At 46.0% G+C, this 18,587-nt stretch overlaps 1 protein-coding gene across 2 annotated transcripts in view; it reads left to right on the top strand.

Annotated features, from left to right (window-relative positions):
- Nucleotides 1–12,057, top strand: part of LOC144142228 (uncharacterized) — a 39,971-nt gene extending 27,914 nt beyond the window's left edge. For both annotated transcript variants that reach the window (XM_077673588.1, XM_077673589.1), the window contains exons 4-5: nt 10,709–10,798; nt 11,897–12,057. In XM_077673588.1, the coding sequence (XP_077529714.1) occupies nt 10,709–10,798; nt 11,897–12,039 (233 nt within the window). In that variant the 3' untranslated portion in view covers nt 12,040–12,057. The remainder of the gene's footprint in view (nt 1–10,708; nt 10,799–11,896) is intronic.
- The last annotated feature ends 6,530 nt before the right edge of the window (nt 12,058–18,587 follow it).

The following is an 18,587-nucleotide window of genomic DNA, read 5'->3' as shown; positions in this document are numbered from 1 at the left end:
ACTAATGGAGTAACAAAGCCAGAGCCCGCTGTTTTAACAATTTAGCGACGAGCCCACGCGGAGACGCGGAAGACAACTGGTGCACTCACCAAGCACTTCTACGGGTGTAAACCCTGAATTTTCGCTGAATGCGACGTGATAGCGTCACAGGACCTCTCGCACCGCTGTGCGCGATCGCTATGGGTTACAAAAATAAAGGAAGCTCACGCCAACACATGGAATCTCACTTCGGGTATGCCAATATGCTCAAGCCTGTGGCTTCCAGTGTTCATTTAAAAAATCTCAGCTCCTCTTCGTCCGCCCTCCCAAAACACGATGCCTCAAGAAGCACATTCAAATATTCCTTGATGGCCAGGCTATCACTCGAAGCCGCAGAATCAAATCCTGGGCCGGGATCTTCAGGCCAACACCAAGAGTGGTGTATCCTTGCAGCGCCGCAAACACAGCAAAAATAAAATCATTCACATGATCAGGCGAGTTGCTACCAAGAAGCGAGGTCTCAAAGAATCCGATAACTTTCGATCAGTTCAAGCTTTTGTCCTCTCGAGAATCCCTTACGTCAAACCCTGTCTTCTTCTCGGCAAGGAGGACATAAAGATATGTTATATAGTGATTAGAAGGGCGGTTGAGCGAGCCAGTGATCGTCCCATGAGTGCGTCCACAGAGAGGATGCTTAGTACAAGGCTGTACAATATGGTGGAAGAGCTGATAGATGACCGTCTTCCTGTCCCGAAGCTCTGAATGAGCATAACTGTGGCGGATCGCCGCAACCTTCCACAGAATGGCTGGGCAGCACAGAATCTCACTCTGCTTGATGTACTCTTTGAATATTGTCTACAATAACTAAAGATGCTCCCTTTCTTTAAGAACTATGAACCCTTCAGACGATGAGGGTCACCGACAGGCACGGGCTCAAGCGCTCAACACCACCCCCGTAGGGATCATGCAGTAATCTACACAGATGCTTATCAACATCTAGGGAAGCAGTACGCCATCATCGTGGCTACCGCCAGAACCAACCTCCTTCCTTGTGCCTCACTGAAGACCGAAGACATGACGGCAGCAGAAGAGGCTGCCATCGCCTAGGCTCTCACTTGACCAGGGGTTCAGAAGGTAGTCTGCGATTCCCAAGAAACCTGGCAAATTTAACAGTCGGGCTCGGTGTCCCGACCTTCACTCCGTGTGCTAAAATCCATTCCCCAAATGGTTTGATTCAGCTTATCTGGACATCCACTCACGCCTCCATGGAGGGCAATGAATACGGCCACCAAGCTTCTCTTTTACTCCCCGTGCTACGGAGCTGCATGAGGACAGTCACCCGCTTGTCCCGTTCAGGGACATAACCCAGCATTATCGCCTTCTGAGACAGACCCTACCTTCGCCTTCCCCTGAACTTTCCATAGAAGAGGAAACTCCCCTAGGGCTCATAAAATCAGGGTCCTTCCCACACCCGACGCGTCTTCACTTAAAGGGGCCCTAAATAGGTTAGTGAAGGTCGCCATTTAAATCGCGCAATCGCTATAGTACCCCCTCACGACAATGTGTACCAAATATTGCACCTCTGAGTAAAGCAGGGGCCGCACAAACAGGCAACAAAGGTGCCTTTTTTCTTCCTTGCTCACCTACCACTTCCTTTTAGCCACACTGCACCGCTCTGACATGTGAAAGAGCGCTTGTGACGCACCCGTGTGACGCACGATGCTCGCAACAGTACGGCTGCGCTATTGGTGGGCCCCGTTATATGCTGTAGCCAATCAGCGTACCCGGCTCTGGGAAAAAACGCGGTTGCGCGGCGCTCCTGCACCGGCGGCACGGCGTATGCACCAGTGGCACAGCACGGACGAATGTAGATCGTCGCCATCGGTTACACGAGCTTAGCCGAGTTTGTAGATATAGCGCGTCGTTTACAAGGTATGAATAGCGCTGAAAAACAAGGAGCATCTCTGCGGGCACAAACGCCCACTGCACGCGCGACCGCGGCAAGCATCTGCCTGCACGGTAGACAAGCAGCCCACTGTGCGGTGCATGCACGATAGGCATACACCGCGGCAGCAAAAACTTGTCACCGCCCGCCAGAGCGGGACTATTGCTGAAAATCAGTTTGCAAATATGTGAAAGCGAGTGATAGTGCAGTGAAAGATTGCGCGGGGGATAGTCGTCGTCACGGCCTAGCAAAGCAGTGTTCGGATAACTGCGGCGATGCTAAGCCTTTTCCCCGACCTCGTTGGGACGAAATCACCGCGACAGCGCCGCATGCCGAAACGCTAGCGAGCCGCTATAGTCGTCGGTGGCAATCTTCAATTATTATCGTAAACGAGCATGTTGAGTTTGGAAGCCCCCTATCTTGCCTTCGAAGGCTTGTTTCCGCTCGTTTCCGCCGACGCGAGCACGGCCGGCGCGAGGAGCCGTTCGATGCGGGCCGGCCACCGACCGACCCCGCTGATCGGTAGCGAATGTAGTAGGCGGAACTTGGCCGTCATCTCTACAAGAAGCGTGACGTACCGCCGTGCGGAGCCAATGGCTGCACGCTTCTCGACGCAACCCTGTTTGTCTTGGTGTCACCTACCAGGTCTTGCGCCTGATCGGTGGCGTCTCCGCTTCCTCAGTGCTTTGGAGGCGCCTTGAAAGAGCCAATGTGCCAGGCCTTGTTGCGGGCCCTTTTCAATGAACGATAACTCGGCTAATACTGAACGCTTGTAAAACATTTTGCAGCAGGACGTTCTTTCTATAGTACTCCAACAATAGCGCACGTAAAATCTCAACCTTTGGAACCCTGTTTAGGGCCCCTTTAATGCACCCGAATTGCTACGACGCCGAATGTAAATTTTGCTCAGAAGTAGGTACCCTCCGCCACATAAACTACCGAACAAGTGCAATGGGAGATGCTGCTGTGCTGCATCCCTCTGCCTACCCAGCTTCAGCTGGTGGACAGAGCACTGGCATCGCGGACTGCATATACCCTCCAGTGAAGCAGGAACCGCTCCCCTGGGTCACACTCTGTGTCGTTCAGAAATCCTAATTGAAATGTTTCCTCCTTCTCATCCGCTTCTTCATCCTCCTCCTCCGTCTGTGCCACCGATCTGGTCGCCTTCTGAGATCTTCTAACAACGGGTTTCAGATTCTTCTAATTTAAAAAAAAAGTTTGCATTCATGTGCCACACCAATGCTACTCAACCAATCGCCGTTCATGTATCATGCATTATTTAAACTTACCAAGAATATCTTTTTGAAGTAATAGAGGGTGTCGTCAAGTGCATTTCCCTTCTCTCTGGTTTCACTATTTGTGGAGCGACGTGAGGGAATTGAAGGGACGCCGCATGGGTAATCGTTCTGGGGGCCGTAACAGCCTTGCTTTAGAACCACATTCACAGGGTGCATTGGCGCGATATTTTTTTTCAATTTTATTTCTTCCCCTTTCAATATTTTATTCAGATAGCGTAGCCACCATGTTACTCTGATCACACATAAAGACCTCGTATTCGACATGTTCCATCTCATTTATTGTACAACCGTAATATTGGACATTTTGTATAACAACTTAACCAGTTATTGCCTAAAGTACTAACAAACTATGGAAAACAAACTTTCACATTTTCCGGAATAAGCTTTGGGAATACTTGAGGGATTGACTTAAAAAACACTAAATCCCAGTTCTTCTTTAAAACGTGTTCACGCATAAATTAATTGGACTAAAAGGATCTAGACTATGCCACTGCACAGCCGGCCTAGAGCGGCGGCGTGCGCGGAACACAGCGCGCGCCGCTGCTCTAGCCCGGCCGTGGCCACTCTTGCAGGTTTTGGTTGTGAAGAACACTTCAGCCAGGTTGTTTTTTTGCGTGTACATATGCATAAATTCTTTGTAATAAAAATGCAATCCCCCTCATTTTTTTTCTCAGTTTTTGTATTTTTCTTGCATGCTTTGCTGTCATTTGTTCGGTGCAGTATATGGATTTGAGCCATATTGTATGTATACTTTGCTATTGTTTGTTTTGGGGTGTTTCCGTACCGCCACTACATTTTTTTGCCATTATACGCTAAAGGATTGCTAACTTCCAAAAATGTATTTTTACATGCTGGCGATTTATGATGTAAAACCATACGAGTTGCTTCCCGCGGTTCCTTACCTCAATACCTCATCTTGTAGACTTACATTGTGCAATCGCACATCGCGTATTTTTTGAAAAAATCTCTGATAAACCTTCGAAACAACTTGGTGTTCCTAATACAGCTGAGAAATCTATCAGTGCCCACCTAATGAATCAAAAATTTCTTCCAGCATCATACTCTGCGAGACTACCAATTCTCCGACGATTACACACCACACCTTCGCTAACTCTGCCCACCCGATTCCCCCTACCATTCTAAAAAGTATCCCAACCTGGTTGCTTCTCCACAACATGCACCCTCACAAACCGCGTCGCTCGTAGAGAACAACGAGCAGGTTACATGTCCGAAAAATGCCCCATCAAACCGACAACCCACTAGGTGGATGCCACTAGTTACCGAAAGTGCACAGCCTGTGCCTTGGGGGTCCTCAACAGTCGTAACTCCCCCGCACTCGCCTCTCTCACCATCAGAACCCACTTAGCTACTGACGCAAAAGAGGCGGCAATAGCGCAAGCTATTTCTCGGAGCCGTACCTCAAGCCTAATTGTGCCCAGTTCAGAATCTCCCGCACAAAACTATGCCTCGGGCATATCTCAGCCAAAGCTTGATCCCAAACGTCTGCCCTATGACCCCAACATGCCCTGTGAGGTCGTTGGGACACCTGCCCACACCGGCTTATACGGTAATCATGTGGCCCACACAGCAGCTCGAGAATTTAGTACCCGACCATGCTCTCGCGTTATCATTAACCATAGAGCATTGATCCGTTAAAATAGCCTAATTACGTACGCAGCTATAACCGCGCACTACCGCCTCGTCTGCCATAAATACCCTCAAGCTCCCAACTAATTTTCTACAAAAAAGGAGGCTTCTGGCGTCACCTTCAAACTAATACTATTCAGTGCCCCGTACACTTCAACGCATATACCCACATCAGTAGCCATCTCCCCTATGCGTCAACTGCGTAGAAGTCGCAACCATCTGTCACACTACACGGGGGTACCCTCGAAACCCCGTGCCCCTCATTCCACGCGTTCATCAATGGGAGACAGCGTGGGGTGGCTTTGAAGGGCCAATAAATTGTTGGTGAAACGTGCTGTCGAAATCACGTTGAGCTGTGCCAAGTGTTCAGCACCCGCCCCTAAACTGCATACTGCAAGAAAGTTTATTCCTTATCCTTCATCTTTATCGTTAGAACAGAAAATATTCCTTTTAAAATATCGGTAGCACCTAACGACAGCACTAAAGTCTTTTTTTTTTGCAAAAGACACTTCGCGAGCCAACGACTCGGCGCTCACCCCGGGACGCCCGCTACTAAGATCTCCCCATTTTCTGGCTCTTCGTGGTTATAGCCAGATTTTTTTGTTTGTTTTCAGCTAAAGTCAGGGCGCGCGCTAAGGACGCTCAGGCCGCGCCGCCAGGCACGCGCTCACAAACACTCGCCAATTTCTTTAGATTTTTTTTTGACGACGGCAAACTTATGGCTTATAAAAAAGCCCCGCTGTTAAACGAACGGATGGAGAGGAGGCAAATCACATATATATTGGTATGCGTCTCAATATTACAAGAGCTGAAGAGAGAGAACGAGAAAGGTACGCGACGGGGCTCTTTGGTGGACGTACGCTGGTGGTGCGCCTGCAGAGAGCAGCGAATTCAGCCATCGACGGCGCCCGTGCTACGGCGCTGGGACGTTTTCAGGTTAACCACAGTCCCAAACCGTATCCGCCAGCGCACAGGGCCACAGCGCTGGTATACCTCTACCGGCGTTCTTGCTGCACCTGCTTGCATCGCTTGTAGTTTCGGTCAACGTGGTACCATCGACGTCACTCGTTACGAAGTCACAACGCGCTGCCCAAGTGAGACCTATCTGTTCTTTCTTCACGCTTGTCCTCCTTTTCACCAATGGGCAATAAACTGAGACACTGAAGGACTTGAAGGACGGAGGACGCTCGGCGGTCGCCGTCAAGCATGCGCTCCTTTGTATTTTTTTTCTGTAATGGTGACCTTACGGTCCGCAACAACAGCTCCGCTGCTGAGTTTTATTCTCAATCTGAACACTTTTGCCTTTATTACAAGATTTCATCAGTGTAGTTGGGCTCTTGTTACCGGCATTAGCTCTAGTTGATTGACGTGTAGTCACATTTCGCAGCCGCTTTGACGACTTCGCCTTACGAGGAAGAACTGGATATGTTCATAAATAAACAAACATATGCACAAATAAACATCAACACAATGACGACATCTTTGGGGCAGAACGCACCAGAGCCAGAAGAACGAAACACGAAGACGAGGAGTGTAATCAGTGGGGTCTCTGAATAAGCTTCATCCGGGAGAATCCGTTTGCATGAGATTCAGCTTTGGAAAGATTCATTTGTTTAAGAAGATGTTGCCAGGGTGTGAGGTAGTAGGGAGAAGTGGAGGGCCATCTGACGTTTGTGGCCTCCTTGAATCGCTAATATTTCTTGCCTTGATGGTTACAATGGCAGAAATTGTGCGAATGAGAAGATGAAAGGCATTTCTGACCATTTTTTGTAGCAAGTGGCCCATTTTATCTTAGTCGTCGTTGTTGCTGTCAGCTATCCAAAACGAAACAAAACGTGCGAGCTTTTTTCTGGCCGACAGCTGTCGGCGGAGAGGCTGGCCTAACGTCTCTGTAGCTTCTTTTTAGACACCTTCCAGCTAACTCCGTTTCGCGTATTTAATATCTGCCCTGCTCTTCAGAAAAAAGACCACATTCGTCAGCAAGATATTTTGAATTGAGATGTAATGAGCCTTGACACGGCCGCACTGAACCATACGTACACAATGACGTCATCTTTGGGGTTAGAATGCACCAGAGCCAGAAGAATGAAACAGGAAGACGAAGAGTCATCAGTGGGGTCTCCGAATAAGCAGGTTGGTTGTACAGCCGATGCAGCGCATACTTAGAAGATCCGTTGTAGATAGTGGGTGCACCGGTGACTAACAGGCGATCGCGACTACTGGAAATCAACCAAAAATGTTTCAGGACGGCGCGGGGAGGTTTTCGGTCGGCAGGAGTTTCAAATTCATACGAAACTGATAAGTCGGGTGGCCCAGAAGACAGCCGATCACACAGCGTCCCTATTGTTCATTGTCCCGAACCAGACGTGCCAACCCCTCATTGCTGATTCGACATCGCCGCCTTCGAGGCTAACACCAAAGCGCACTTTGCAACGTATCGAGGTGGATATTACAAAAAATGTATTTTTAAGGAACCTTGATTGATGTGATATGCACTTCAGAAAGTTGTATGATTTGATAGGGTACTGTGTTACTAAAAACGTGGGGTGAATACAGGCTGCACACTATGTCCTTTTCTTACGTCGTTCTGACGGGTTGTCCACGCATTGTTAAGAATAAGGAAGAGTAAAGTCGCTACAGGAATGAGCTCAGGGTACAAAAACGGCCATACTAATCCAGTTTCAGTAAATTGTCTTTATGCGCCTTCGCTGAATTATTGTGTTATTACGGTGGGAAGTAACTGCATCTGATACGCACATATTCGCTGTTCAAGCAATTCAGCAGAGTATATTGCAGCAAAAGTTCCACTGCGATCCAGTATATGAGTGGCATTTTTTTAGAAACGAGCAAATTTCACCTAAAGCGTAATTGACAAAAAAGCAAACGCTTTTGCCAGACGTCAGCAACATTGTCAAACCTTTCCTATGATATCTTTTATTGGCTGCTAGAGGAAGTTTACGGTTAATTCATAACAATTTATGCGGTGAATTTGAGCATTATTAGGAAGATAAGTTTGGATTTGGTTCGTATTGAACAAATACACTTAATCTGATGCCGAATTTCTGCGGAAACATTATTAAAATCAACATTTAAGACTGGTACATTTGATTTCTGGCGGAAACGCTATCAGACACGTGGCAGAGGGCGTCAACAAATCTAAAACACCACATAACAAGAGCACGCAAGTCCTCTGGGCAGCATAAACAGGGCCCTTCAAATTCACCCCAGGAAGAATTTCTTGGCCAAGCCAGAAGTCTATGAAGAAGTAAAAAATTTTTTAATTGCCTTGCCACGAATTTTCCAAATGCTTCACAAGAAGGCTGCAAACATCTTCTCAAAATAATGAAGTGTCTCGTACCCTCAGAGAGAGGGGGATTTTCTCGGAATTATAAGCGGTGGCCATTTATTTTGTGTTAAAATGGTTTAATATTGGAGTAAAAAATATGAAATAACCAGATATTATTCGTAGGGACAGCAAAGACGAGACAAAATTATTGTTTCATATCTCTAAGTTTTAATTTTTTACTTCTTGTGTTCACTTTTTCGTCGACGTCTGGGGACAGATGTTTATGTTTATCCGATCTGCTAATACCATATGCAGTCATTTTAAGCCTGCTTTAGAAAAACTTCTGATTGCACTCACGAAACAGTCCGAAGATTCACACAAAGCCAACTATGATTGAGCAAATGCATTTGGCTCATTTTGATCAGTGGTGCTGCAAGACCTGGCTCCGTTTGAATACCATAGTCGGCGTACACGTTTATAGGGAGTTATCTCATCTATTTTCTAGTCATGTTTTTCTAGGAGAAAGAGTTCGAGTTTCTCTTGCCACTGCAGCTTTATGCGACTTAGTTCCGGTGTTTGGGTTTGGTACATTTGGAAAAAAAAATACGCCTTAAACGTCTGACTACACCCACCCACCCCCCAAGAGATTTCATTCCGGTGACGCCACTTTACTCGGCGCCGCTAGAGCTTTCATTTTTGCAACAACCGAACCCCCTTTCACAACTGCTATCACAACTATTTCTCCCCTAGCCACCAGCCATTCCTCTTTCACAGTTCAACGATCGGTTGATCATGGTGGTAGTGACGTTATTAGATGACTACGAAAAATCAACAGAAGGTAGAAGGGGCGCAAAAAATGCAGTCACTATCGCTATGCCAGGTAGTCCTAAATTAGTGCGCAGCGCGAACTGCCGTCTTCTCGGTCACGGCGCATAGCTGCTTTGTGTCGGAAAGTGGTCGCGTGATCAGCGGACACACGGCAGCATGGGCTACCCTGCTACTATCTTGCAGCGCGTCGGTAGCCTCCGCCTACCATGTTGTTTCAAACCGCGTTGGAACCCCCCCCCCTCTTCCCCACGAAAAGGTCACGTGGTTAGGATGAGCACGCACGAATTATCAGCGTCTGCCGAAAGTGAAAGGGAGGGAGCGATATAGTTGCGCCAAATTCTCAGACGCCAGGTGCTCCGACCAGCTAGGTGCCCGACGGGCGTGTCGTGCTGTCTCAGAATCCCCAATTTCTCCATTCCCGCAAACTTTCGCCACATTTCCGGCCGCCGTTTGCTTGCTTCCTTCGCTCGCTTGTTTACAACGCTTACGCTGTCGCCATTGCCGCCGCCAAACAACAGTCGTGGCCGGCAAAGTACCTGCACATTGAAAACGAGGCTGTCACTTCCAAACATGTAGCCGCCGTCGTTTCCGCCTCACATTCCACTTCCCCCAGTGGTTTATAATTCCTTCTGGATGAGGAAAACTATCGCTCATGGAGCGACAATGTGGGCCAAGATTAGTTGCTCAGCCTAAAGGTTTTTTGGAGCTACAGCTCTCACGAGGTCCTTCACAACTCAGCGAGTGCACACAACCAGTTGCCGGTTTAAACGTGCAGGGGTGAAAGTGGACCAAAAATGGGTCGGGTATTTGAGGGAAAAGAGCGGGCCCGCTGAGGTGTAGGTTTAGTGCGCTTACTGATAACATGTATGCTTTGCAGGCGGGAGGTATCAACGGGCAGTCAAACGTCCGCATTCGACCAGTCCGGTGTCCTCAGTGGTAACGTGGATTGGGCTGTGTCTTACACCGAAAATAAGACGCCCATGACGCGGGAGGGAACACACAGCTGTATGTTTGCCCACTGTAATAGGCTGCGTCTTTCAATTTAATTCAGCAAAATGGCTAGGACGTATGATCAACCGCAAATTACAAACACTGGTTTATAATTTTCTGCACTAAGCGGACTGCTTCCACATTACGAGGTCGGCCTTCTTCACAGAGAGGAAGGGCGCTAGATTTGATTGTTTGAGCACGTGCACAAAAATCGCGTTCCACTATGGGGAAAGACAACGATGCCGCAACTGGAAGCTTTCCAAACTCAAGTTAAATGCCAAACGCACCAACGCCAAAGGGTGTACTTGTTGCTTATCGGGACGGTTTACTACACTGCGATTGTGCTCTCTACTGCTTTAGAGATAAGCTCATTTCATGGCTTTCTATAGCGTTCAACCATAGAACCACAAAAAGAGATCAGCAAATGTTTTTTTAAATTTCCTCTTGCACGCAATCCTCCCCATATCTGAACTACTTCGACATAGCGGGAATTGGCCTTATAGTGCCAGGGAGCCATTCTCTATTCCGAAAACGGGAAGAGCGTAAAGTTTCTTCCCATCAAATTTTTTTACCATAATCGCAAAAATGTTGGTTTTGTGACGTGGGTTTCATGTGGACTACAGCCGACATCACGAAGCGTCTGAAGGCTGGCTCTGAAAATGTGTCCTTAAACATATTTTTGGTTTGACACCCAATAGCAATGATGTACTGATCTTTTTATATTTTTTTTAACAGAGAGCGGGGTCACAATTTATGAGAAACTACTATATCAGGATGAACAATACACGTGCGGAGTAATGCTGGTCACTTTAAAAAAAAATACAGGTAAGTTTGATGTGTAATACAACTGGGCTATTTCCCCCGTTCACAGCATAGGCGCAGATAGTATTGTATGAGACAGAAATATTTATTTTAGTTTTTTCTTTTAATGAAGTACCGAGTTGAATTCACACCGTGCACGCAGTATTGAAAGTCGTTGTGTCGATTTATCAGCTTCCAAAATGTCGGCAAATCAAACATACTGAGTAAACGCTTATAAAAAGTTAGAACCTATGGCCTCTCTTTTACGCTGGTGTATAAACATGGTTCTGTAATAGCACCAGGACAAAATAAATATAGTTAACAGCGCTGTTCTGTGGGGTTTCCACGGAAATAGGAGAGTGTTAAATGATCTTTTTATGTACAGAGCAACAAACACTATTGTGGCTAGCGAGGTGTCCTGCCATTATGTGCCATGGCCCAAATAGAGCCCCAGGATGCTAATTTCTAATGCTAGTATTTGACTGCTTCCAGAACTTGTTAGGTGTGTTTCTACTTATTTGTTTTGGCTGAAACACCGCATACTCTAAAGACACTGCCTATACAAATGTTACATACTAGGTGATATAAAAATATTTGCCAAAAAAGGAATAATTATTTCATGACCGTAACAATGTTTTGTTTCTAAAGGAGGGGAAATATCATGTTTTAAATTCTACTTTCTATCCCTATAGTGTGTCCGATGGTTTGAAAAAATTGTGCAGTTTCTTCAAATATGCCCCATCCAGTGCGGATTTGTATTAAGGTGTCTGATAGAAAGCAACAAATTTGTGGCATTTTTCGCAAATATATACGAAATATAAGGCATTGTTGATCGGTACCAACGTGTGTACGCATTGAGAAATAAAATATGTATGGCTTTGACGTGAAGGCTTGAGAAGAACATATTTCTTTGAACTTGCTAGCTACCCTCGATATCTCTAATAGGATGATATAATACGGATATATAATTTGGTCACGTCAACCGTTAGAATTTAAAAAGAACAGAATTTATAATACTTTTTAGGTTGAAGGGAGAAGAGAAAAAATTATTTGGATTTCATAGTATGCGTGAATCCTGCGTGATTTTGTTTTGTATTTTGACATCTCTTCACGGTCTTTCAGGGGGAACGAAATCCGTGTGCGAGCTGCGAGTGAGGTCTAAAAAACGTCCGCCGGTACCATCCAAGGACTGCAGCTATGCATTTGAAGTAAAATGTCAACGACCATATATACAAGTTTACGAAGACACGTGCCCCAAGAAATAAAGATCCAAATTTCAAGATCTTACTGTTACATTTGTCACAGTTTCAAGTGGTGCTAAAAACAAAATGAAAAAAAAAACATTCAGGACGCGAATTACCAGTCACGAGAAAGTGGCCTTTTTATGCGTGTCTTCCGCCCGCAGCAGGGGAGCGATTGAGACAAATAAATAAATCGGAGCGGTAACAACATGACATTTATATATCAACAGTAAGGACATTGTACAGACCGAATCAAATAAACATATAAACTTAAACATAAATTTTTAATTGGAACAGAGAGCGAACAGTTACAGAATTTGTACAAACGAGGAGTCCCCGAAACCCAACATTTCCAAGTGAAAAATAACAACCTATGAATTTGTTGCCCATGTAAAACACTAAAATTCTGCTATGTTAATGCGATGTATACTGGCCGGGTTTATTTCGTACCGCTGTCTGGAGGTGAATGTGGCTACCGGAGAAACGTCGCAGTTTTGTAGGATGGGCTACGCGATCACAATCATGGCAGCTCAGCTACCCAGGTGTATTTCTGGCTCTTCTAACACACGCACCGACAATTACGGTTTACGTACAGAGATCGAGACAGCTTGGGGTCAGCATGAGCATAATTTTTATAGCTTCGCTAACGCAGTTAATGAAAGAACTTTGCTTGCTTCGCAATGTATATTAAAACATCGAGGAAACAGCGGAGCTTGTAGCCTTTATAACCTTTAACTGGGTTTTTTAAAATCAGCCATTCTAAGCGGTAGATCGGACACAGATTGAGCCGAACGCACGCGTAAGTCCCGAAACAAGGAGAACACCTGCATCTTCTAGAATATGTCATCACCAGGTGCAGCCAACCCTCGCCGCCGGCCTCCACAAGCGAACATACGAGCTGTGAAGTGCTCCACACATCTTCTCTTCTGCTCCTTGCCCAGAAGGCATTTCCCCTTATGAATATTGTCCTATCATTTTCCTCCTTTCCAGTTTACTGAGGCTAGTTTAGAGGACGCTCTGCTATGCCGCGAAATGGAACATCTGCGCAGCGACGTGATTAGCCCACACCTGCTCCTCGACTTTTAAATGCATGGCTTTCTGGCTCTACCAGCCAACGGTTCTTTCGTGGCGTGAGGGAAGACATACTCCCAAAGCGGCGTCGGCGGTGGCGAGGGGGAGGACAGCAGGAGGGCGACTTCTTTCGCGGACCACAGTGTAGATGGCGCAGTAAATTTACTCAGCGTTTCTCGCGCGGAAGCGTCTGCTTTGAGGCGACAGCGTTGGCGGTACGGTTTTTTTTTTTGTCGTCTGCTTTAACAATGATTGTTTTGGCCCTGTTTTGGCGCAGCTTCACGTTCATTGAGCGCTGCCTTGCATGGTTGAATAACTGGTTCGACAACTCCTCCAGGGTAACCCGCGCCCGACGGAATTAAGTGGTCTTTCGGCAAACATACGTTAAAGAAGCCATGAAGAGAAAATACAACTTCGTCTAATTTGAAAGAACTAGGATTCAGTATCTCACACAGCTGCATTCAGGCCAGAAAAGATGCTTTTTAACGAAAATAAACCAAGAAGTATTTATTACCTTCAAATTTGTGCCACAGTGGCGTGTTATGAGCAAGAATGACGTCATACGGGCCAACAATAAAACATATTTTTCAGTGCGTAACTGCACGTTAGCATTCAAGTGATGCAGTCAAGGGGAACTACAGACCCCATTAAAGACGTCCAGTCACGTGCCGTCGTGACAGGTCAGTTAGGCGGCCACCAATCGCACAAACGCGGTTCCGTGACGTAATAAAAAAGTGCCGAGAAATTGGCTAGGGGGTTGCAACTGCTTCACACGTTTTCTTTATATCTCCGTTATTTGTTCGAAGATTGCGATGATATTTATATCATTGTTATCGGGACTAAGAAGTCTTTCTAATAAACCCAACTTGTATTTGGTCTTCATGGCTCCTTTAAGGATTCCTTTGCAGTGCGGAAAAACGAAATGTACAAACTACATACAGACATCTTGCCGCTGGAGGAAGGCTGTGTTTTAAGCACTTGTTTCCACAAATGGGACTTCGTTTCCTGAATTCGGGGATGCTGATTCATTTGTGTAACGGGTATTACAAAAGGCAAACGTTAGAACTGGTTCAGATAAATAGTGATTATATAGGTTCTTTCATCTTTCTCGCGAATCTCAATTTTGCTAAACTAACTAGTTTAAATCGAAATAAGTGAGAATCACTAAGCTCCCATGCCGAATTTTTTAGATGTCTGCGCTTGTGATTCGCGGTAGTGTAGCTCCGTGCTAGCACATCGGTATGGCTAGGATACGCTGTCTCATCTTCCGAAAGACGGTTCTCTTCGTTTTCTTTCTCCCGACTCACGCGGGCCTACAGTGCACCATCCACCGTTCTCGCCCCACCGTAGCCTACGCTGTTTTGTTTCGTTCGGGACGCCGCTCCCGCTAATTCTAGGTAACGGCTGGCAGATTCTCTGGTTTCACTCTTTGTAGCGCCACGTCTGCAAATTTAGGTAACGTCACGTGGGCAATTGTTTCAGGCGTCGTTTAAAGCTTGGCTTTCCGACCACCTTAACAGGGTGGATTGGAGCCAATTGTCTTGTCATCTACACTGTGCTGCATCAATTGTTTTCGGCAAGCCCCACGTGACTGCATTTTTTTTAAATATGCATTGCTAAAACATGAAATACATTTTGTGCAGTGTGACAGGATGGTTTATCTTATCCCTCGCTGTTTTTTCGAAACGTATGTCTCCTACCAGATTGCAAATTATACAGCCCTAATGGAAGGGCTGAATTTTACTTGTGGCATTCAGGTGAGCGTCCACCACGGCTGCGTAAGTCACCATATCCGTTCGTGTGCGTGGTGGCGCCGGGCACGTACCGGCACGAAAGAATAAGCGACTCCCCTGCATGGTGCTCATTTCTGATGTGGGTCTACAACGTTTGGGACGTTCACCCGGCTTGTAAGAGGAATAGCCCATCACAATTGGAGCGGCTCCAAACTGGCATGAACTTTTAGGGGCGAAGCTCCTCTTGATCTGGCCCTGTATCGTTCACTCGTTGCTGCTGTGTCCGGCACATTATTGATGATTGCAGCAGGATTCCCCTGGAGATTGTCCAAGCAAAGATTGGCCGAAGAGGTCAAAACGTTCAACGCGTTCCTTGCTACCCAACAAGGAGGAGAAGAAGAAGAGGTTGTCGTTCGTCGCCTGCGAGCTCAAGACACGTAACGAGGGTACGCGACACAAGGCAGTCTGCAGAAGGTGACGGCCAAGGCGGGTAAAATCTCACACACCGAATTTGCCAACTTACCAATGGAGATTCTCATCGTCCCAAACAAGCCCTGCATAATCACCACAAACATCGACGTCGTCGACGCGCTTCTCAACGGAGCGGTGGTGAGCTTGACGTGTCGATTCTTTATATGATGTGCGGGCGAACGTTTCACGGTATTCCCGATAAGCATTTTAGCTTCGACCCTCTTAACATCATTCACTTCGTAAAGATGGCGGGATTTTTTTACGGTGGCAAGCCTCGCCCATTGCTAAGCCTGTGCCATTCCTGCTTCTCTACCCCAGATCAACCGGCGCCGCCCTCAGAACCAATCATTGTCCGAAAAGTTACACATCCATTTTGCCGACTTCCCTTAGTTGCATTGGTCTATCGACTAGAGGCCTCGGGGCATATTGAGTTTGGGCAGGCTACCCATATTGCATCTTACGTTTCATGATGTGCTTGGCCCCTGATCGTAAGAAAAGATGGCTTCACGTGCGACGAAGAACTTCCTTGGTTTCCTGCGCAGGTCAGACCTAGTTAACATTCTTTAACAGTGCGATCAACATGTGCTACAGGACCGTGGTCATCACCTTTCCACTCTCAAACTGGACGTCGTGTCCAAGTGAACATTTTGGGGTTGTGTTCAGCATGGCTGCTATGCTAGCGCTGAACGTGCCATAAACTCCGTGGTTTTCCGAACTGTGCTCAAATTCAAAGCGAACGTTTCTGCAGTGGTTTTAGCAGTTCTTTTATTTTTACCCTAACTTTGTACGGCCCACTGGCCTATCGCTCGAAGGATGCAATATCTCTTAATTGTAGAAAAATGGTGGCGTTCTTCTCCATTTGCGGTTCCAAATTTCTGATTTTGCTGGCTGTTTTTGCCAATCACGTCAATACTTTTGGCGTAAATTATCCATCTCGCGGAATATTCGAAAATACGTTTTACAATAAACCAAAATTTTAAGTGCAGTTTACCTTTAACTAAGGGAGATAAAATCAATAATGATGACCGTGTTTTTTTCTTCGCAAGTTTCGATTGATGGCATCTTCTGTACAGACACAGAGCTACGATTGGAACATGGCACCATCCAAAATAGACAGTTTTTCTTCTATAGGATATGCCGGGTTATGTAAAATAATCTTGATATTATTAAAAACAGGTTGAAAAAAATGGGGAACGTTGCTAGGCAGGGTACTGTAGATGTCCAGATAAATACTTCATTAGGCCATCCACACAAGTTTTCCGGCTCAAGATATTCCAAGTGCATTTAATTTAGTGCAGCACCAGCCAATACTCAAGCGTCATCTAATTTAAAACAGGCGGGAGATATCCGAATCCAAGTAAAAACCAAAATGTTGTCGGCACATTCAAAAATAATCCCAGTACCAGATGGTTGGGCATGACTGTTTTTTTTTTAAAAAATACGAGGAGCTTTGCGGCCATTTTTAGGCGTTTGTGACTGTTTCGGCATGTATGATTGCGTCTTGCACCCGATGAGCATGGATAAAAATTATGAAGGCCAAAAACTGCAACAGGAATGCTTTGACCACCGTGGATACGGATGAAACACAAGAAGAGCCATTTCAGTGGGGAATGTTGAAATGGCCCTTTTTTTTAAAGGCCGGCAGGAATATTGTCACAAAGGCATTACAGTGCGCAATAAAGATAGTAGTGTTGCTTAGGGACACGAAACGAGCAATATAGATTAGCGAAAAACCTCGAGTAGAAAATACTAGTTTTAATTCGGAAGAGAAATGGACTTAGTCTGCATAGGACTACAACAAACTGATAGCAGGTGGACCACGAAAGCAAAAGAGTGGGCACTGAGAGTCCCGAGTAGAAGAAGGGGAGGACCATTAAATTTTGGGAGAGACAAAATAAGAAAATTCGGAGCCAAACGCCGTACAAAACTGGCCACGCAGAACAAAATCGCATGGAGTTCAACGGCAGATTCCTTCGTCTTCTAGCCCCCAAAACAAGCTGAGAATGATGATGATGAATGACACTTCAGTGACTTTAATTCAACAATCTCAAAATATAGCGATCCAATTTCGCGTGTTCCAAAGGAGTCGAGAAAAATAACCATTTGAGTTAATTACGTGGTTGGTCGAAATGAAGTTATGACTGCACTGCTGGAACTACCCAAAAAGACACGTGGTACATTACTAGTTTTATTCAGACCTTAGGGCCGTAAATACTCCCTAGACACCTCGCCACTATCACCAGCACGCGACTATTCAGATTTGGCCGAGGTATGACATCGAAGATATAAAATAGCATATTTGATTTGATTGTTTTCATGGCAGATCATCCAGATGACGGATGCGGTCATAATGACTGTAACTCGTCCAGCTAAAATTTCTCATTAGGTAAGACTTCCACATTACAGCAGAAGTTTTTAATGTGTCTATGAAGAACAATTTCAGCAGTCTTATGAAATCTCATGAGTTCTTGAGGTGCCCTTTGTAGCGACATAGTGAAGGTGCTTCCCCGTGCTTTATATTGATTACAGCGCGAACAATATAATAATTACGCCTGTGATCCGCTGTACCGTCACTGCGGCTTATGTGCTGTATTTTGCCTCTTTTGTGGCATTCACAAGCACGGACCGACGGTATTTTTTTACCTGCGATCACAAGCAGTAGTGCTTCTCAACGTTCGCAAAAAATTCTGAAGGAATGCCTTCGGTCAAATTGAAAAAAAAACTATATGAGGCGGTCAGAAACCAATCTTGGGCCACAGCCAAAGCCGCCACTCGCCCCGTTAATGGAATGAAGTGTTATCAAAAAAGAACACAACTAGGCGGCCAGGATTGTATTCAGGGCTTCCTGCGATGATTCTTCCAAGACTTCGTTGAGAACGGCCCAGTGTACATGGTCGGCAATAATCTGGTGGATCATCTATTGAGAGCAGGATGTTTCATTTCTATTTGGTGCATGTCACTAGTTTATAGCCGGATATACCCTCTGATCAGAAAAAAAACTCCAATCACACCGCACATGACAATTGGCCTCATCAATGGGGTGGCGCTACAGCATCGTTCTCTCATTCTCGAGCGATGGCGGGTAGGGGTAGCCGGAAGTGCTGTAAGTAGGTGGAATGGCTGTCGAATATGGCATGACGGCACCTGCAGTGATTCTGCGTGCTCACGGCTTATTGTCTTGACTTCATGGCTCTTTCTCTCGGCCGACGTTAGAAAGAAACAACTGGCACTGTAAAAAATGGCTCCGATTCACGCTCTGAAGGTAGTTTGAAAGCAAAGCTCTAAACGGCACCAACA

The sequence above is a fragment of the Haemaphysalis longicornis genome, unplaced genomic scaffold (genome assembly GCF_048455015.1).
Source record: "Haemaphysalis longicornis isolate Haplotype H1 unplaced genomic scaffold, Haemaphysalis longicornis Haplotype H1 scaffold_6, whole genome shotgun sequence".
Classification (NCBI taxonomy): domain Eukaryota; kingdom Metazoa; phylum Arthropoda; class Arachnida; order Ixodida; family Ixodidae; genus Haemaphysalis; species Haemaphysalis longicornis.
Note: the sequence above shows the minus strand (reverse complement) of the source record. Positions and strands in the feature narration are given on the sequence as shown.